Raw genomic sequence first — 22,660 nt, 5'->3', positions numbered from 1 at the left:
GGGTTGCGCCTGACACACCACAACCATAACCCTACCTGACACACCACCACCATGACCCTACCTGACACACCACAACCATAACCCTACCTGACACACCACCACCATGACCCTACCTGACACACCACCACCGTGACCCTACCTGACACACCACCACCATGACCCTACCTGACACACCACCACCGTGACCCTACCTGACACACCACCACCATGACCCTACCTGACACACCACCACCGTGACCCTACCTGACACACCACAACCATGACCCTACCTGACACACCACTACCGTGACCCTACCTGACACACCACCACCATGACCCTACCTGACACACCACCACCGTGACCCTACCTGACACACCACCACCATGACCCTACCTGACACACCACCACCATGACCCTACCTGACACCACCACCACCATGACCCTACCTGACACACCACCACCATGACCCTACCTGACACACCACAACCGTGACCCTACCTGACACACCACAACCGTGACCCTACCTGACACACCACAACCGTGACCCTACCTGACACACCACCACCATGACCCTACCTGACACCACCACCACCATGACCCTACCTGACACACCACCACCATGACCCTACCTGACACACCACAACCGTGACCCTACCTGACACACCACAACCGTGACCCTACCTGACACACCACAACCGTGACCCTACCTGACACACCACAACCGTGACCCTACCTGACACACCACCACCATGACCCTACCTGACACCACCACCACCATGACCCTACCTGACACACCACCACCATGACCCTACCTGACACACCACAACCGTGACCCTACCTGACACACCACAACCGTGACCCTACCTGACACACCACCACCATGACCCTACCTGACACACCACCACCATGACCCTACCTGACACACCACAACCGTGACCCTACCTGACACACCACAACCATGACCCTACCTGACACACCACCACCATGACCCTACCTGACACACCACAACCATGACCCTATCTGACACACCACAACCATGACCCTACCTGACACACCACCACCATGACCCTACCTGACACACCACCACCGTGACCCTACCTGACACACCACAACCATGACCCTACCTGACACGCCACCACCATGACCCTACCTGACACACCACAACCATGACCCTATCTGACACACCACCACCATGACCCTACCTGACACACCACCACCATGACCCTACCTGACACACCACCACCATGACCCTACCTGACACACCACCACCATGACCCTACCTGACACACCACAACCATGACCCTATCTGACAGCACAACCATGACACTACCTAATGCCACCACCACCACTCTGCCTACCTACTAACCCCCACCATAACCCTGTATGCCTGCCACGATCATGATCTTACCTTGCACAATGACCACCATGACCCTACCCGACACCACCATGATGCTGCCTGACACCACAACCATGACTCTACCCGCCTTCCATCACCATAATCCTGCCTGCCTTCCTGCCACCACTGCCTAGTTCATGTAACTCCACTGTAAATGCCTCATCCTCACCAAATACACCATAAATTGCTCCATAAGTGGAGCAATTTGTTTTACAGTATTTTGGTATACACCATACAATTTTTTCTTTGAGATATTTGTAACAGGTGCCAATTTTTCAGACCATCTTAGTTACACCGCATCTGGATAAGATGCACTTGACTTTGTTTACATACAAGTATATGCAAGAGAAATAAACTGACCTTTCTTACGGCTCTGATAGCCGCTTTGTGCTGATTTGTTAATTGAAGCACCCGCGGCTGGTCGTCATCCTCATCTAAGGGAAAAAAACCAGCGTTGAATGTAATGCAATGCCATTTTCTGAGTGAGTCTTTGAGGGTCCCCGGAGCTTACCAGGCTGATAAGTATGTATTAGACTGTGGCATCAGTTAATTCTATTGGAGTTCTTGCCTACCGGGAACCACGAGCCAGATCTTGGCCCCCCCTTCAGAGAGGCACGAGGAGCAATGGCCTATAGAATCCTCCATGTGGTTGGAAGCATTCCATATCTGCCATCGACCAGGTTAGCGGTTAGGGTTAGGAAAGGGTTTGTTTTGGCGCCCCAAAACAAACACCCCCTGGTTAAAAAATTGCTACCGAAAGCTGAACTATCAAGCAAAACTCCAACTGAAAACAAGCAAACAAGCATGTTGCCATGCTGCTGTCTGCGCAGGTTCCCCCTCCCTGGGAGAATAAAGGGGAAGCCATCCAACCCCATTTCGGAGGCTGAATATCAAAATGCGAATACTGCCAACTGGAGGGAGGGAGGGTTGCCGGGGAACCTCCGGGACTCACCCAGAAAATGGCGTTTCATTACATTCAACACTGGTTTTCTGTGGAGAGCCCCCTCCAGCTCCCTGGAGCTATCTAACCACAGAGAAGTAAAAGAGGGACTTACCCAGGAGGCGGCCACCACTCACACCTCAACTCGAAGTAAAGATAACTGTCTGCAACCTGCGACCCAAAGCGACAAACACCCGACTAGGTCAGGAACATTAACAAGGTAATGGGCGGCCAGGACCCTGTTCAACCTCCAAAATCCTCGTGCCCGAATGAAAGCTAAAACAGCAAATTTATGAACATCATGGGCACGAGGATAGACCTCAGGCTGGCTGGAACGAATAACCCTATGAACGACATGGAAGACCCGAGCCCTAGAACAGGGAAGAAGGGAAATCAGAAGTGTGCAATGTCGAAGCCACCTGCACCCGACCACCATTATCAGCGAACTGGGATAATTGGAGCATCAGCAAGGAACACCACTCGCAGAACTCCAGGCCACAGGTGTCAACGACCTAACAGGCAGCATGACAGAAGCAAAAACAGTGAATGTCACCCTGAGATAAGAGGACAGAGCAACCTTTGAACTCGCACAAGGCAAGATGGGACCCAGAGGACGCATCCCTCAGACCAATGAGCTCCAATGGGGTTTTCCAAGGCCCTTAGGCTGACTGCTAAGGGAAGCCCATGCAAAGTACTGCTTACAGGTTGGCCCAAACTATTGAGAGAACAATTAAAGCCGAACTCCTGCGATGTGTACAGTCACGGAGACCTAGCGGGGAACCACCAGAATTACAGAGGGTGGACAATGACCAAGGGGCAGAAAGGCAACGAACAAAAAGAAAAAGAAAAACCTTGCAAAAGCACAACATCTCCAGCAGGAACAGAACCGGCTGCTATGATAATGGTTGACAAGCTGCACAGTGCCTTGCACCCCGAGGTGCAAATCATCTCAAGATAACCCCCCTACCAGTGATGATACTATCGTGTACCTAAGGTCAAACAGCGGCTATGAAAACCCCAGTGGACCCCAAGGGCGGGCAATCACCGAGCAGCAAAAGATCCCCACAAGGTAGTCTCCGAAAGACTTGTGGAAGATAACCCCAAGCCACAAGGGCAGTACTTACAGGGCATTTAGGCCCCTAGGCACATGCAGCCCAAGTACTCTGTGAATTACTCCTGGTTCTCATACTACCACACAGCAGAACACCACCACAAAGCCACAGCACTGAACAGAGACAGGAGCCAGAATCGAATGACTGCTACTCGACACATAAGCCTCAGAACTGGGGGTTGGATGGCCGATACGGGATCTGGGGCTCCCCCTTCCTCCTCTCAGAAAGGGGAGGAACTGTGCAGACAGCGGTGCAACGCCGGTTGTGACGTCATGCTTGTTTGCTTGTTTTTGGATTGGGGAGTTCTGCTTGATAGTTCGGCTTTCGGTAGCAATTTTTTAACCAGGTGGTGTTTGTTTTGGGACGCCTCCTTTTCTGGGTGCCTAACCCGGTCGATGGCAGACATGGAATGCTTCCAACCGCATGGGGGGTTTCTATAGGCCATTGCTCCTCCTGCCTCTCTGAAGGGGGGGCCAGGTTCTGGCTCATGGTCCCCGGTAGGCAAGAACTCCAGTCGAATTGATTGATGCTACGGTCTAATACATATCAGCCCGGTAAGTTCCGGGGAGCCGGAGGGACTTTCCACAGAAAACCAGTGTTGAATGTAATGAAACTCCTCTTTCTGGTAGAGCCAGCAGTGACTCCCAGAAACTAACTTGCTGAGATAGCACAACATTACTGGGTCACTTCAGTTGCAGGAGTTCTGTTGGGTCTCTCGAAAACCAGAACCAAAACATGGCCTTCTCACAGAGTTGCAAGGAGCAGCGGACTATTATTATAACCCCCACAGGAAAAACATCCAGAAAGTCAACGAAGTTTTACAAATAACTTCAGGGGTATTGCTAAACGAGCACCCAGAAAAGGGTCACCCTGAGTATATGTAGCTCAAAGTGTAAAATTGCCAATTACACACGACATTACCCCTGCAAGAAAAACACGTGGGTAAAGTAATTATTAAAAAAAGAAGAGTAAAATGACAACAAACAAATGGCCCCTGCAGGACAAAGTCAAAAGAATAGCCGGCAATCTGCTGAGAAATAGTGGGACCCTCTGCAATTTGACGATCCCAAGGAGCACTACTAAGTCTGCCAACATCAGCGACAGGACTGACCGGGACCCAGCTGTTGGCCAGGAACTCCGGGCTACCAGGTGTCGGCAATCGGTACTAAGAAGCTATGAGCTAATTTTAAATGAACCAATAGTTTGAATGAATCTTTTGTAGAGTTGTTCAACTAATTCGATGCTTCATTTACTAGGAACCCTTTAATTGCCGATAAGGTTTAACCAACATTTTAGATGCTTTCCCAGTGAGGGGTGATAATACTAGTCCCTGGCTCCTTGCGACTCTGTGAGGCTCTGGTCTGGTCTCCAGAATGCCAAACATGACTCCTGTGTAAGATGTGACCCAGTAGTGGGGAGCCATCTCGGTGAGATAGTTTCAGGGACCCACCAGTGGCTCCTCCCTTAAAAATTATTTGCATTACTAGTACAAGCAAGGCATTTTTCTAACACAGAATGCATAGTAATATTTATACCCAATTCACTCAAAAGCTAATACATAATTATTTTTTAAATTAAACGTTTTGTTAATATAGAAATAACATGGAGTTTGTGCCAAAGACTACAGATGAGTTGGGTAGAAGCATAGACTGGACCCCCCAACCCCCATTTTTTTTTTAAGCTGAAATCTCACCACTAGAACTTAAGAGGTATAGTAATAAAAAAAATCTGTACTAGCCCATAAGCATCTAGTGGTGGTTCAGACATTGCTGTGAGAGGTTATTGCATCAGCATTCAACAACTGCCAGGATAATTGTATCACAGTGTTAGTGTGCATTTTTACCAATATAACTTCTTTAGTCGCTTTTAATTGTTACCTCATGGGTGTCTTGGATATACTTCTTGATCACATAATTTGTCTGGCAGCACAAGTAAATACAGTATATCTAAATCAAGCTCAAAAATGACACATTGTTTTTATAGCAAGCCTCACAAATGCCAAGGGTGAGACATTTGGCGAGCACAAAATTTGTTTTTAACCTTATAAGCTTGGGCCAGTCTAATGGAGGTTAATGAATAATGCATGAATTCATGAATCAATTAGTGAGAAATAGGAAACTAGTTTCTTTGGTATAAATGCCAGCTACAGAAAATGCAATTTATAACAACATTAACCTAATAGTTTACCTAGTATTACACAAGAGCAAAGTGCATTATTAGGAGAACATTGTGAAATATTAAGGAATGTAAATGATTTTTTACAAATAGATACAGTTCCTTGTGTTCATCTACTTATCAAATGGTCAGCATTTCTTTATTCTCTAATACGGGTCCCTGTGATTCCATGCGTGCATGTTTCAATATTCATTTCAAGTGCAATATATTTGATCATTTTGAATTTGTGAGAAGCAGAATTTACTTCATTTTCAGCAAGTGCTTTTACCAACTTTTAAGTGCAGCAATTTCAACTTTTTAGGTTTCTATCAACTGGATACAGTAATATGCATTGGCTTGATATTCTCATGTGCTGTGCTGTGATCCTCAGTGCAAACTCTTCAATAGTGCTATATAATCCATATATGCTGTGCTTCATATTCCATAGGTGCAATGCTTCTTATTCATGTGCTGTGTGCTTCATTATCCATAGGAATTACATTTAAGAAAAAACTTCATAATACTTGAGTGGTTTTATAAATCTAAGGTGCAGAGTTTTGAAATCCTGAGGTCTTTTTCTTCATAATCCTTAAATGTAATGCTCTGCAGTCCATAGATACAGAGCATCACTTTGGGATCCTTGGATAAAAATCTATGTAAACATTAGATTTGTTATTTACTTTGTCAGAGAATACTGTATTACATACTAGTAATAATTTCCACATTTACTTGTGTCTGTTTAGATTTATCTTTCAGTTAGTCAGTGGCTCCTTGTAATTCCTTATTTATTAATGTTCTGCATCTTGGATTTAAAGTCTAAACGGTGTTTAATATTATATTATATATATATATATATATATATATATATATATATATATATATATATATATATATATATATATATATATATATATATATATATATATATATATAATATATTTATTTATTTATTTTAATATATTTATATAGATGCTTGCTGACCTCTATTGAGTGATCGAGAATGTCGTGGGGAGGCAGGGGGACCTCCAAATTCCTTCTGCAAGAGGTTAGCAAGTACTACCGGGAAGTGAGTCGAGTCTTGTTCAGCTGGAGTGCCATCTGTGGGTGTGCCAGCCTCACTCAGCACCATAGGAGTAAGGAAACTTGCAGCAGCAAGACGGAGGTGGACTGAGGGAGTAAGAATCCCTGCGATCACATTTCTCCATAGCCAGGAAGTTGTTAACCAGCTTTAATGGACTAAATTAATTGTTCATTACCTCAGGCTAGATAAGTTAAACTTCCATCATACAGTGTAGATTTTCATACCTCTAGGTAATTGTGTAGTTAATGTTGGAAATAAAACTATTACATACACTTGAGAAAAAGTGCAAAATCAAAAGAATATAGAGTAAAGTTTTCTGCAAATAATTCAATGTATATATATATGTATGATACAGAAGATATCTATCTACATATAGTAAATAAAAATGTTGGAGTACAGTATAATCATGTGCAAATCAATATAAGGATAGAACAGCAGATAATGAACAATTCAGAGAACTGTACATTCTTTATTTGCTTGAATTCACTTAACATGAAATTCCTTAGTTTGAAGTACAATTAAATCAGTAAATCAAAACTTATTAGAGCAAATTTGCCCCTCAGCCTGAACAAATTTTGATCTAGCTCAAATCCTCTTCTGCACCACACAGCTGTTTGCTCTATGTGATGCTGCATTTGCCCTAGCTATGGATGCTCCCAAACTAAAGACCTTTCTTTGGTAAATGGATATAAAAATAACAAGTGTTCCATGTAATGAAATGCCATTTTCTGGGCGAGCCCTGGAGGCTCCCTGAAGCAATCCGAACTGATATGTGCTATATTAGTTTGGGGTCATCAGTCACAGGAGTTCTTATGCCTATCGGGAACCACGAGCCAGAACCTGGTTCCCTCAGAGAGGTGCAGGGAGCAATAGCCTATGAGCACATTACATTTATAGTACTGTATGTCATAATTGCCATCGACCGGGAAGGGCACCCAGAAAGATAGGCGAAACAAAACAGACTACAATCTAGTGAAAACTGGAACCTATGTCTGAAGATATAAAAAGAATTCCCCCCTCCAGAAAGAAAACAAACAAGCAACACATCCAACTAGGCCTGGTCGACGACCGGCCGCGGGGACGCTAAGCCCCGGAAGCACCTCAAGGTAAGCACTCCTATTCATTAGCACTACCCTCTCTCCCCCAAGAGGGGCAGCCCACCACTCCAGTTCTTGAACAATGAAGATCGCCAACCGGACGGAGGGAGGGAGGATGTCAGGGAGCCTCCGGGGATTACCCAGAAAATAGTGTTTCAATCTCATTCAAAGCTAGTTTTCTGTGGGAAGCCCCGATGGCTCCCTGAAGCTAACTACCCTAGATAGGCCCGCAGATAGCAACGTAAAGCCACTACCAGTCACAACACATGATGCACCCTCGGCCTAATCAAACAAGCCTCCACAACCAACAAACTCCTCCAGAAGCCCGCCATCTCATTTTTTGCCAGAAAAGAAGGAGAAGGCCGAAATCGGATAAAATGACCACAAGGACCAAACGAACAGAACCCCCGGTGCCGGAGAACAGTATGAAACTCCCCGACCCAACCCTCAGAGGTTAAAGCCAACAAAAACAAGGCTTTCCCAAAGCAATCCCGAACCAAAGGGCTCATGAAAAACAGAGGAGAAGAAAGAAAGAAAAGAACCCGGTCCAAAGTTCAAGAAGGCTCAGGGGGCGCATGAGTAGGCCAGAGGTGTAAAAACACATGAGAGAGCTTGCGGAACAGAACAGAAGAGACATCCACCCCGAACGCAAGCTGCAGAGGCTTTACCGACGTCGCACAATAAGAATCAACACTATTCGGCATAAGATGCTGGTCCAGGAGAAGCAAAGAGAGAAAGGACAAGACAACCGTAACCTCCACAGACGAAACCCTACAAAGGGAAAGGAAATGGCGGGAAGACCACCATGATACTTTATACTGTCACCGAGATGAAGACCGAAGGTGGGACACCATCAGAGAAGCTATAATGTATAATTATGTTACGTTGTTGGGTAGATTAGATACACAGTGTTTAATGCATTTTCATATATATTTAGTAGTCATGGTTACAGCAGTCAGCTGTTGGCAGTGTCGTAGATATTGAGATGGAGCTTGGAGCAGAGCAGATAGCTGAGTGCGGCCAGAGTTGTGGAGCTTGATGCGGGAGAGTGATATGGGATGGAGTGTGGAAACTCGATGAGGCCGAGAGCTTGGGAGCTTGAGGCGGCTGAGAGCGTGGGAGCTCAAGGCGGCTGAGAGTGTGGGAGCTCGATGGGGAACAAAAGCGTGAAAGCTTGATGCAGCCGAAGTCTACTGTCTGCTCTGTGTCGCAGCTGAAGCGCCTTGGGGTCGGTTAGAACTGAATACGCCGAGTGCTACATTCTTGAGGTTGAAGGTGTGTGGTAACTCCTAAGCATCTGTAGTGAAGTTAAATGAACCACTGTGGAAATTATACTTCTTGAGATTCTTGAGGTTATCTTGAGATGATTTCGGGGCTTTTAGTGTCCCCGCGGCCCGGTCCTCGACCAGGCCTCCGCCCCCAGGAAGCAGCCCGTGACAGCTGACTAACACCCAGGTACCTATTTTACTGCTAGGTAACAGGGACATAGGGTGAAAGAAACTTTGCCCATTGTTTCTCGCCGGCGCCTGGGATCAAACCCAGGACCACAGGATCACAAGCCCAGTGTGCTGTCCGCTCGGCCGACCGGCTCCATCATTAATCATTAATCATACTTATCATTAATCTCTTCTCGATTGCTTATATAATTTGACTACACCTCATCTCATCGTCCTCTAATCGGTTGGAAGAAATGTTAACTGTAATAAGGAAAGAAATATGAGTTTCGTCATTAGTGCTAATGAGAGAGTGGAGCAAGTATATTGTTTACATAATATACTCGCTACAAAGCCACCTGATCACCATACAAATGGTGATACACCCTCTTTGGAAAAACCAAATGCAAAGAGCAGAAAAGTTGAACCAGCGAGGTACCTCACCAGCCCGACCTGCCGAAAGAAGCGGAGCTGCGTAAAAACACCAGGGTTCAGACACCGAGCAAGCAACACCTGAAACCAAGGCTTGGCCGGCCACCATGGGGCCAAGAGAATCACCCTTCGCTGATAGGATTCAAGCCGAGTCAGAACCCAGAGCATCAGCCAGACCGGGGAAAAGAGGTACAGGAACTCCCACTGCAACCAGTCCTGCCGAAAAGCATCCACCGCGAGGCCTTGCAGTCGAGGAACAGTGCCATGAACAATGGGAGATGCAGAGAACACACCAACGCAAAGAGGTCCACTTCTGGGCACCCCTACGTCCGACAAAGCCAAAGGAAGGAGGCACCGTCAATCGTCCACCCTGTGGAATAAAGCATGACAGGTCATATCCCAGGACATTGGATACTCCCTGAATGTGAACAGTGCAGAGAGCTAAACCCTGAGAACTCACAAGAAGAGCTACCCGAAGCAACCAGCTCCAAAGGGCTGCACACCATAGACCCCCCAACTCACTGGTTGAGACAATGAACCAGGTGGTTTAGCAGTCCACATGGAGCCTGAGCACCAAGCGCTGAGGAAGCCAAATCCGTCGCAGTGCTTTCCACACGATCGCAAACTCCCGCACCGTGCTCTGAGCCCGACTTAAGGACAGCCCCCCAACATCCCTGGCTGGACTGGTGAGCACTGGTCACAAAGCCCCAAGCGAGAGATGAGGCATCCATGAACACATCAAGCAAGAGGAAGGCACCATGGCACCAAACACCAGAAGAAGAAGCCAGACATGCAGTAAACCGATGTAAGGACACCGGGGAACAAACCCAGCGATCACGAGAGCGGCGAAGGAGACCGCCCCGAAGATACAAGAACAGCTCCCAAAGCCAAACCCTACCCACCGAATAAACCATAAGGGCAAAGTTTGGGCTTCTGCACAGCTGCTTGAGCAACCGCCAAGTGACTCGGGTGGGACTGCAACTGGATCACAGCCACAGTAGGGAGAGAAATGGACACAGTTCGAGAACCCCACACTAGGCCTAGCCAAAGCCGAACCCGGGACGGATCCAACTATGACTTCTGCCAAGTTATCAGGAACCTGAACCCGGCAAGCTGGGAAAGAACCAGAATCCAGTTATTAGACAAGCAGACCGATAGGGAGCCCACACCTACCAGTTGTCGAGGCAGGCTGCCAGCCAGGAAGACACCGGAACCACGTAACAACCGAACTCAAACAAAACTAGAGCCAACAGAGGCATAAACTGGGTCTTGCAGGAGGTATGCACCAAGGGGTCCCTTGAATCTCCCCAGTAGAATGCCGAGAGAAAGAAAACCTCCGAAAAGACCAATCAGAGAAAGCCAAGGGCACCCGGAAATGAACCTGAGGGGAAGCCCTTCCTACTGCATTTGTTGGCAGATAAGATGCACAATGTGTATTAAAAAAGTTTCGTTTTTGGATAAAAATGAGCCTCCACATTTTAAACGGCCATAATACAGACAGGATACCAAGCGTCAAAGGCTAGGGAGCCGGACTAGCAGACCAGGCAAGGTCTGCTAGACACAAAATAGGTGACAATAATAAAATAAAAAAAACAAGCCAATGACCACAGTTTGTAAACTCAAGACCGAGATAATATATACAGCAGTACCATAGACTCGTACACAAGACAGGACTGCCCTGGAAACACAAGACTGGGAGACATGACCACCATCCACAATTCCTCAGGGGAAATGGACAGGGTAGAAAAGGAAGGACGAGTCAATACAATTGGTACACCCATAATGGTACACAGGTGGAAGCTGAGTACCCAAAGGAGTCACAGACATCAGAAAGAACTTGTCCAGTGGCAGAGTAGTAAGGAAAGGGAATGCAGGAGGCAGTGGAGTGGTGAAGACTGACACCCTACACAAGATCAAACATAGAGATGCAGGCGCTCGAGAAGCTCAGAAATGTGTACTCCAGTAGAATGATGGGTGGCAGGTGGGCCCAAGAGCTGAAGCACAACTATAAGAGTACAACAGAACGAGTACAAATTTACCAAAACCGCAGACGACACACCGGCAGTGATGAGGGAAGCACACATCAATTCACGTACCTCCCGACTTATGTCATAGCAAACATAATTAACACCCAAGACATGTCACACAGAAATGAACAACCGAGTTACTGGTAAGAACAATGGCACATCAATGAAATTAAAAATGCCTCAAAAAGCGGGAAAGGAATGATAAACTTTCAACTGCCCAGCCCTCATATTCGAAGAGTGGATGACAACAAACCACAGCTGTGGGATGGTGCACCACAACCTGTGTGCTGCCCTGGCAGCCAGTCACCGTAACACTAAACATTACACTCAGAACCCAAGCATCACAATCTGCATAGGAAAACACTTGCCCAAAAATATAACCAACAAAAATGCTGATCAGAGAGGAGGTAAGAGCAAGGGTACCAAAAACACTGTAAAATAACATGCAATAAAATGTATGATGAACCACACTATAAGTCGTCGTAATAATTTTTTCCAGTCCAAAATATCCAAGCAAAAGATGGATGCATTTGACGCAAGGGTGTATAAACCCCGCCAGCATATACGGGAATACTAATTCGGAAATGGAAGGAGGGGATGAAAACCCCCTCCCCTGCAACAACAACACCTGCCTGGAGGACACAAGGGCCCAAGCAGGGTCAAAAGAAGCCCAAGCACTCCAAGTGGACTCCCACCGAGCCCCAGGAACCCTCGGCAAAGGCCCTGGGGCAGAGCCCTCTTCATGCCCACCACCCCTGAAGAAAAGGTGGAGTCCAGGGAAAAAGCTTCCAAGAAGGAAGTCTGCTGGGTTGACTCAGAAGCCCCGGCGGAAAAATCGGGGCAACCACCTTTGTGCCCGAATCGGAAGAGGCAGCCCCCGAAGCCTCCCGAGCCTCATCCCGAACTAAACCTAACCCGACTCTCAAACCCTCAGACGTTTGGGAGCCAGAAGCAGCGAGGGAGGAGCAGGAAAAACGACACCCACCTGGGAAGGAAGCGGGGCATGGACGGCACCAAGGTCGAAGCGACCAACACCCATCCTGGTCCTGAAATTCAAGCGGGGCAGCTCCAGGGCCTCCAACCAGGCCCGTTGCACTAAGGAGAATTGAGCATGCAACGCAGCCACTGCCTGATTCCTGAGATCAACAGACAAGCAATGAGGAATTTGAAATACAGGCGTGGAACAAGTCTCGCAAAACTCCGGGTCATAGGTGTCACCGACCCAACACGCAGCATGACGGAGGCAGTACGGAAGATCGTCTCCCTGAGGCAGGAGTAATGAACACCCTTCAACTACGAACGAGGCGAGAGAGGACTCGGAAGACACATTTATGTTACCCCTGAGCCCACTGGGGTGTTCCAGGGGCTCGTAGGCTCAGTAAGCCCTATGGGAAGCCCAGGCACTGGGCTAGCTAAGCTGGAAGAACCCTGTTTGCAGCAGGCAAACTGGCCACCAGTAGCAGCTATGAAATCTTGGGGGCAACAGAGGACAACAAACAACACAACCAAGGCTTGCCTAATAAGAAGCTAGACAGACCTCCTGTGGTAAAAAAAAAAAAAAAAATGCTAGAAAAGAAAAACAAAACCCCCCAAAGACACACAACAAACAAACTGGCAGCCAGAGAGAATCGTCGGCCTCTGCGAGTGCATGCTGCACTGGCCACAGTGCACCCAGCACTTCCAATAAGACTCCTCACCCGGGGCATGACGGAAAGCCCAGGACCCTCAATGTAACCCAAGGGCAAAGTCTCCACAAGCAAAACTGTCCTCAAACGGGAGTGATTCCCGAATGTCCCAGGGATGATAACCCTGAAATGCAAGGGTAGTACTTACAGAGCACCTAGGGAAAGATAACCCTACTAGGTGCACGCTGCTCCTGTACACTATGACACCTTGCCACCACACCACACATTGCTGGTACAGCCACACAGGGCAAAATCCAGAACAGGAAATTGAGGCCAGAGATGATTGAGCTGACCACCAGTACATCAGTTCAAGAATTGGAGTGGTGGGTTGCCTGCTCACCTGAGCCGGCTCCCCCTTCTTCCCCCCCCCCCCCCCTTTGGGGGAGATACGGCTAATGAGCAGGAGTGCTAGTTGGATGAAGTGTTGCTTGTTTGTTTTCTTTTTGGAGGTGTTCTTTTGCTATGTTTGGATATAGGTCACAATTTTCACCAGATTTTGATCCATTTTGTTTTGTCTATCTTTCTGGGTGCCCTCCCCAGTCGATGGCAATTATGATATACTTTAAATACAAAGTACTCATAGGTCATTGCTCCCTGCATCTCTCTGATGGGACCAGGTTCTAGCTCGTGGTTCCCGATAGACATAAGGTTTCCTGTGACCGATGACCCCAAAACTAATATATCACATATCAGTTCAGATAGCTTCAGGGAGCCGACGGGGCTCCCCACAGAAAAAATGTAAACACGAATAATTCAATATTTTGACTTAATTTATGATGAGATTGTATGGATTGATTGACTTGTAAGAATATTTGAACTGGCCATGTAAATTTGTCAGTCATTTATATTGTTAATTTATATTTATAGCCCATGGAGTTACGATGTCTAGTATGTATTTTATATTTTATCTTTTGATAAAATAATTTGAATGGGTTGATAATGTGTATAAAATATAAGGAAGAAATGTTTTGCAATCTGTACAATTGACAATGTCAGCAATGGAGAAATAGGGTAGTCAGCAAAACAGGCTAATGGGTATGTAAAGTGAAGTCATTTAGACAGACAGACAGACTGGCTTGCCAGTCAGTCAACACTACTGTGTACGTCATACTGTAAATTTATTGCATCATGGGGGCAGCCAACTGTGCTTACCAATCAAGACCTACACAGAGAATGAAATGATAATGGGAAATGATAATGCTATTGAAGCCTTACAAAGAGATCTACATGTACTTCACAAATGATCAGAAGACTGGCAAATGCTTTTTAATATTGACAAATGCAAGACCCTGCATGTGGGGCATAACAACTCATGCCAAGACTCCCAAAGTAAGAGCATAACATTACAGCAGCTTGATGAACAGAGAGACCTTGGAGTCAAGATCCACCACTCATTAAAAGTTGAACAACAGGTGTGTGTGCAGCATTCAGAAAAGCTAATCAAACTCTTGGGATAATCAAGTGCACTTTTGAAAATAAGGAAAAGAAGGTAATGGTTCAATTGTATAAATCTCAGGTGTGCCCCCACTTAGCTTACTGCAAGCATGGAGACATCATTTTCAGGACATAGCTGCTTTGGAGAAGGTGCAACACTCGGCAACAAAAGTAATTCCAGAACTTAGTCATCTCTCGTATCAGGAATGCTTGAAGGCCACAGGGCTAACAACACTGCAATCCAGGCATGACAGGGTAGATCTCATTGAAACTTTTAAAATACTGAACAAGTTAGAGGATGTTGATCCGGATATTTTCTTCAGAAAGTCAGATGTAACATAAACAAGGAGCAACAGTTTCAAGCTCAACAAGCCACAATGTAGAACTGAGAACGAGAGGCTTTTTCACCCACAGGGTTATTAACCCATGGAACTGCCTACCCGCCAAAGCCATACCTGCCAAAACTGTGCTGAATTAAAAAATATACCTGGAAAAGTTCAAGGCAAATGGAGGGACCTTCAACAAGCCACTGGCTTCCTATCCTCGTCGAGGCCATTAGGGGTTAGTGGCCCTCAGGTAAATCAGATAAACAATTAGAGTCCCCTGATCCAGTGCACCAGCCACTATCTGGCCACCAGAGCAAGTCCCGGAATACCAATCATCAGCCTGCATCAAGAAAAGTGGTCAAAGCAGAATGTCAGGAAGAAAGTAAGCTGAAGCGGCTCCACCAGCGCTGCACGATACAAGGCATTAGGCATAAGGTGACGGTCCTGGAACAACCAAGAGAGAAAGAGCAACACCACCCTAATAGAAAGCGAAGTACAACGACGAAGACGCAAGAAGAAATGGAAGGACTGCCAGAAAACTTCATATTGCCGCCGAGACGAAGCCCGCAGGTGGGACACTAACAAGGAAGCCACCTGATCACCATAGAGATGATGATAAACTCGAGTAAAAAATTCCATACGCGAAGACTCCAGGAGAAGATCGAATCAGCCATGTGACATTCTGGTCCGATCTGCTAGAAGAGGCGGAGCCGCGGGAAAACCTCCGGGTTCGGACACAGAGCAAGCAGCGCCTGAAACCACGGCTGGGCCGGTCACCACGGGGCCAAGAGCACAACTCTCGCTTGGTAAGTCTCCAAGCGAGTCAGGGCCTGGAGCAACAGCTGAACTGGAGGAAAGAGGTACAGGAACCCCCCCCTCAACCAGTCCTGCCGAAAGGCATCGACCCCGACGGCCTCGCAGTCGGAGAAGGGCACCACATACAGGGGAAGGTGCCGCAACCAAGCCGACGCGAAGAGGTCCACCTTGGGGCGACAATGTCTGGCAAAGCCAACCGAAGGAGTCGGCGTCAACCGTCCACTCCCTGGAGAGGGGAACGAAATAAGACAGGCTGCCAGCCAAGACGTTGGACACTCCCCGCACATGAACTGCCAGGAGAGCCTAACCCCGAGAACTCAGCAGACAAGTCACCCGAAGCGACCAGCGCCAAAGAGCCAAGGACCACATCGAACTCCCTCGGTTCAGGCAATGAACCACCGAGGAGCAGTCCAAATGGAGCCAGACTGTCGATCCGCAGGCGACCTGAATCCTCTGAAGAGCAAACCACACCGCTGCGAACTCCCGCACTGTGCTGTAAGCTCCACTGAAGGACGGACCCCACCGCCCCTGGCCGGCCTGGTGAGCACTGGTCATAAAGCCCCAGCCGAGAGACGACGCGTCCGTGAACACATCAAGCGAGGGCTCGGGTAGGCGCCAAGGCACTGAACCCCGAAAAACCAGAAGAGGAAGCTGGCGATGCAGCAGCTGACACAAGGCCTCCGGGGTCCAAACCCAGCGATCGCGTGAGAGGCAGAAGGGACGTCCCTGAAGGAACCAGAACAGCTGACGAAGTCAAACCTGACCCAGCGGGTAGACCATCATCGCGAAATTCAGGCTCCAGCACAGACCCTTGAGTAACCACCAGGTGACCCAGGAACCCACAGAAACAGGTGCATGCAGAAACGCAGCTGCAGGAGAGACTCCAGAAGGAGAGACAAGGAAGTGGTCCGAAGTCCCCCACAAGACCCAGCCATGTCCGAACCTGGGAGAGAACCAGATGGGACTTCCTCCAGTTCACCAAGAACCCGAACCTGGGGAGCTGGGAAAGAACCAAATCCCTGGCTAGCAGACAACTGGACCAGCTGGAAGCCCAAACCAGCCAGTTGTCGAGGTAGGCCAACACCCGAACACCTAAGAGACGCAGACGGGCCAATACGACCCGTGTAAGGCATGTGAACACACGAAGTGCCAGGTTCAACCCGAGCCAGTCCCTGAACCTTGGATGAATCAGGATGTGCCAATAAGCGTCCCGGAGGTCCAGTGACATCATCCAAGCACTCGGCTCCAACAGGGGCTGAACCTGGGACAGCATAGTCATCCGAAAGAGGGGGCAATGAACCCAGAGGTTCAGATGGGATAAGTCCAGAATGAACCGCAGGTCCACACAGTCCCGTTTTGGTACTGGGAATAGACGGGAAACCCATCTGAGGGACGTCGTTGTTTCGACCATGCCTAAGAGAACCCACTAAAAGATGACTCGACAGAGCGCAGGGGAAGAGGCCTGCCCCGCCAGCCCTGAACCTCCCAAAGGAGGAGGAGCCACCCAACGCCACCGCAGGCCGAGAGAAACCACCTGAAATGCCCACAAATTGTAGGACCAAGCGTGAGCGAAAAGTGCAAGTCTCCCCCCCATCGCCCCATCAATGGGGTGAACCGCGAAAGGGCGAACCGCGAAAGGGCCAGCGCCCCTTACGAGACCCAGAACCTCGCACAGAGACACCCCAGCGCCGACCAGACGAAGGCGGGACCGAAGGTGGAGCCGAACCTGAACCTAGCACCTGTGGCCTACCACGACGAGAGGAACCCTGAGCCCTGGCACAACTCCTCCGGGAAGGCCTCCCCCCTGGACCCCCAGAGAACCAACAAGTCAGACATAGGCCGACAAGTAGCCAAAGCAGCCTGAAGTAACCTGATTATGCCTGCACCATGGCAGAATTCTCAAAAAGCCGAGGACAAAAAGGTGAAGACATCCTAAGAGCCAGGGCCCAGGCCGATTCCAGGGAGGAGGCAAGCACCACCTGCCGACATGCGAGCCGGGAAGCATAGAACAGGGAAACTGCATCTCACAGGACCAGTGCAAACAGCTTTAGCAAGGCAGCCGATGAGCGGGCCGCCGAGCCCAAGGCACCGGACGCAGGAACGGCCCCGTACGTCCCTACATCCTCCTCAAGCCAGTTCAAAGACATCTCCAGGAGGGAAAAGAAATGCAAGGGCGAAGCCAAAAGGCCACGGGCGCGCATGTCCTCAGCAACCTGCACATTCGAGAGGGAGGGAACCTGCACCACGGCCACATCCCAGGGAAGGGCAGGGGCAAACAAGCACTCATGGAGGTGCTCCAGGTCGTCCCCCAGGAAAACCTGAACCACCGTCGCAGCCTCGCGCCACTCAAGTGTGTGGGTACGGCAGAAAGAGTGCCAAGACTCCAAGGCAAAGACAGGACAGTCTGCCAGCCAGGACAACTCGGGATCCTCGTAACGGACCCAGAAAGGGAACGAAGTCCCAAACCTGAAAGAAGACGGATCCATCATCGAGGCATAATCCAGGTCACGCATAGTAAGCAGCAAGGGCTGCCTGCACCACAGAAGGTTGGATGGAAGAAGCCGAAAACCTTCGGAAGAACAGAACCGACACACCCGGGGAGACATGGAACTGAACCCAGGTAGGGGCAGGCACCAAATCTAATTCGTACACAGAGGGGGGGAAAGAGAACCCCACTCCTTGTAACAACAAGCCCCGCTCTGAGGGTAGAAAAACCCAGGCGGGGTCCAGCGGGGCTCAAGGCCCCCCCAAGTCAGCCACTCCCCTGCCCCGGGATCCTTCACTGCAGGACCCGGGGCCGAGTCATCTCCCAAAGTACCAGCCTCAAAAAACGACTACCAAGCAAACTCACTAAAGCTGAACCCAAGAGATGTGTACACTCACGGGGACCTAGCAAGGAGCACCACCATTGAAGAACCATAATAGGTCAAGCACAAGTGGACATTAAGCAGGGCAGATCTCCACCCTCCCCCCCCCAACAAAGGCAAAAACAAAAAGTAAAAGAAAACCCCGCAAGAGGACAGCGTACCCTAGAGGAACAGAGCCGGCCGCTAATTGGTGAAAACAAGCTACACAGCACTCCGTGCCCCGAACCAGTGCAAACTGCCTCTTACCCTAAGGTAAACAAAAGAGAGAAACACCCAAGTACCCAAAGGGCGGGCAAAAACACGAGCAGTAAAACAGCCCAGCAAAGGCAGGACCCAAGGAACTTGTGGAAGGTAACCCCAAGCTCCAAGGGGAGTACTTACAGGGCACCTAGGGAAGGGAACTCTAGGTGCATGCAGCCCGAGTACTGGAGAATAACTCCTGGCTCTTGCACCCCTAGAAGACAGCCACCACACTCAAAGCACAGTGCTGAAACTATCACTGGAGCCAGAGCACATGACCGGAGCCTCTAGCATCAGGCTAAGAACTGACGGGTGGATAGCCGGCATGGGGGGGGGGTCCGGGGCTCCCCCTTTCCCTTCCTGGGGAGGGGGGAGCTGCACAGACAGCGGCGCGGCGACGTGTGATGTCATGCTCCTTAGCTCGTTTCTTTTAGGGGAGTTCTATCCACTTGTTCAGCTTTTGGTAGCAATATTTTCAACAGAATAGGGGCTTGTTTTGGGATGCTTACCTTTCTGGGTGCCTGCCCCGGTCAATGGCAGACATAGAATGCTTCCAACCACATGGGGGTGTCTATAGGCCATTGCTCCCCCATGCCTCACTGAGGGGGCCAGGTTCTGGCTCATGGTCTCCGGTAGGCCCATTGAACTCCATACACATGACTGATGCCAAAGTCTGACATTAGCATATCAGCCTGGATAAGCTCCGGGGAGCCTCTGGGTCTCACCCAGAAATTGGCGTTTCATTATATTCAATGCTGGTTTTTTACTGTATCTGAGTACCTGGAATTTATCACTGTTAAACATCAAGTTATTTTTTTCAGCCCATTCAAAAAGTTATTAATATCTGCTTGTAGTTTTTCACTGTCTTCAGTAGAGGTAATGTTCATGCTGATTTTTGTGTCATCTGCAGAGGCTGATTCAAAGCTGTGACTTGTATTTTTGTCTATATCTGATATGAGAAGAAGGAAAAGCAGTGGTGCAAGGACTGTACCCTGAGGTACAGAGCTTTTAACTGCGCTTGGACTCGATTTTACATGGTTAACTCTTACTCTTTGTGTTCTGTTTGACAGAAAATTGAGTACAATATCCACCGTCCTACTTTACTAGTTATTCACATTGACCTCATTTTGTGTGCTATCATTTCACGGTCACATTTATCGAATGCCTTTGCAAAGTCCGTGTATACCATATCTGCATTCTGTTTTTCTTCCAATGCCTCAGTGATTTTGTTGTAGTGGTCAAGTAGCTGTGAGAAGCATGATCTTCCCGCTGTAAATCTATGTTGGTCTAGATTGTGAAGATCATTGGTCTCCATGAAACTGTTGATCTGACACCTGATCACTCTCTCAAATAATTCTATTACGTGGGATGTTGGTGCAACTGGTCTATAATTCTTGCCAATGCTTTGCTCACTCCCTTGTGTAGAGGGGCTATGTCTGCTACTTTAAGTGCATCTGGTATCTTCCCCGTGTCCAAGCACTTCCTCCACACTATACTGAGTGCCTGTGCTACTGGCACTTTGCATTTCTTTATAAATATTGAATTCCATGAGTCTGGACCCAGGACTGAATGCATGGGTATGTTGTCAATTTCTCTTTCAAAATCTGCCATGCTCATGTTGATATCAGTCATATTTACAGGGGTTTGGATATCACCCATAAAGAAGTTGTCTGGATCTTCCACTTTCATGTTGTTTATTGGAGTGCTAAACATGCCCTCATACTGCTTTTTTAGGATTTCACTAATTTCTATTTCATCCTCAGTGTATGAACTTTCACTCATGCGAACAGGTCCAATACTGGCAGTGGTTGTTGCTTTTGATTTAGCATATGTGAAGAAATATTTTGGGTTTTCTTTATTTCTTGAATTGCTTTCTGTACTAGTTGCCTTTCTTCAATCTGATATGAATGCTTCAGTCTCTGCTCGATTTCTACAATCTCCCTGATTAATTATTTTTCCTTTGTATGGAAAGTCGTGTCTGCTTAAGATGAGATGGTTGGGCTCACTGCATTTATCTAAACCTAAAAAAAAGCTTTCGGCAGAGTCCCACATAAGAGGTTGTTCAGGAAACTGGAACATACTGGAGGAGTGACAGGGAGGCTTCTAACATGGGTGAAAAATTATGTGACAATGTATCAGACTGGAGAACTGTCCCTAGTGGAGTATTACAGCTTTCAGTTCTTGCACCAGTAATGTTCATTGTCTACATAAATGATCTACCAGATGGAATACAGGTATGTGAATATATTTGCTGATGATGCTAAGATACTAGAGAGATAAAATACTTAGATAATTCATGCCCCTTCAAGAAAACCTAGACAAAATAATTGTATGCAGCAACACTTGGGAAATGGAACTTAATGTGAATAAATGTCACGTTATGGTATGTGGAATAGGAGATAATAGGCCACACACAACCTATAAATTATTTTAAAATGTTGTAAAGAATTTTTAAAGAATTAAAAAAGGTTAGGAAAGAGATCTAGGGATGGTTCTAGACAGAAAACTGTCACCTGAGGACCATATAATGAACATTGTGCGAAGAGCCTATGCCATGTTTTCCAATTACAGAATTGCTTTTAAATACAGTACATGAATTGCAAAACAGTTTACAAGCTTTGAGACCAAAGTTGAAATACCCAGCAGTTGTATGGTGCCCATATCTTCAGAAGCACATCAACAAACCGGAAAAGGTGCAAAGACACACATCAAAATGTGTTCCGAAACTAAAAGACAAGGGCTATGAGGAGAAGTCGGAGGTGTTAAATATGCCAAAGCTAGAAGACAGAAGAAAAAGAGGTGATGTGATAACGTACAAAATAGCAACAGGAATCGATAAAACTGATATGGAAAAATTTTTGAAGCCTGGAACTTGAAGAACGAAAGGTCATAGATTTAAATTTACTAAGCAAAGCTACCGAAAGAACATTAAAAATTTCACTTTTGCGAGAAGAGTGGTAGACGGTTGGAACAAGTTAGGTGAGAATATGGTGAAAGCCAAAACCATCAGTTGTTTCAAAGCTTTATTTGATAAAGAGTGCTGGGAAGATGAGACACCACGAGCATACCTCTCATCCTGTAACTACACTTTGGTAATTACACATTGAAATCACTTCAATAGGAGCACCAAAAATCTCACATTATTGTGTCATAGGTTTGTGAATCTGATGAAAATAATTCACACACTTATGGATTTATTAAGTGTGATGTTATAGTAAATGTATTATTAGTGTGATTGGTGATAGTGCGTAACTGGTAGTAAGGGAGATGCCAGTCACAGCGGGGCGGGTGGTAAAGACATCATTATGAATCTTTCTCAAGATTCGTGTGGTAGGCCAGGCAGAAGAAATGGCAAAATTTCCTCCATGTTGGTGTATGTGTAGCCACTTTACCCATGGAGTTCACACTAAAACTCCTGATCTAGCTGCTTAATTAAAGGAGTACTGACAAATGTGATCATGGTCAAAGTAGATGCATTTAGCCTGGAGTCCATACCTAGTTAAACACAAGACAAAGTTATGGAAGATTCAGAAGTATGCCACTAGACTAGTCACAGAACTGAGAGGTATGAGTTATGAGGAAAGGCTATGTGTGCTAAACCTCACATCCCTGCAAGACAGAAGTCAGAGAAGACAGAGGA

At 47.5% G+C, this 22,660-nt stretch overlaps 1 protein-coding gene across 4 annotated transcripts in view; it reads right to left on the bottom strand.

Moving 5' to 3' along the window:
• LOC123769351 (potassium voltage-gated channel subfamily KQT member 1) overlaps positions 1-22,660 on the bottom strand; it is an 874,235-nt gene that overhangs the window by 142,794 nt on the left and 708,781 nt on the right. For all 4 annotated transcript variants that reach the window (XR_011223844.1, XM_069309856.1, XM_069309857.1 and 1 more), the window contains one exon: positions 1,737-1,810. Coding sequence is in view for 3 of the 4 variants with exons in the window: in XM_069309856.1 (XP_069165957.1) it covers positions 1,737-1,810 (74 nt within the window). In the remaining variant the exon portion in view is untranslated. The remainder of the gene's footprint in view (positions 1-1,736; positions 1,811-22,660) is intronic.

This window comes from Procambarus clarkii, chromosome 66 (assembly GCF_040958095.1).
Source record: "Procambarus clarkii isolate CNS0578487 chromosome 66, FALCON_Pclarkii_2.0, whole genome shotgun sequence".
Classification (NCBI taxonomy): Eukaryota; Metazoa; Arthropoda; class Malacostraca; order Decapoda; family Cambaridae; genus Procambarus; species Procambarus clarkii.
Note: the sequence above shows the minus strand (reverse complement) of the source record. Positions and strands in the feature narration are given on the sequence as shown.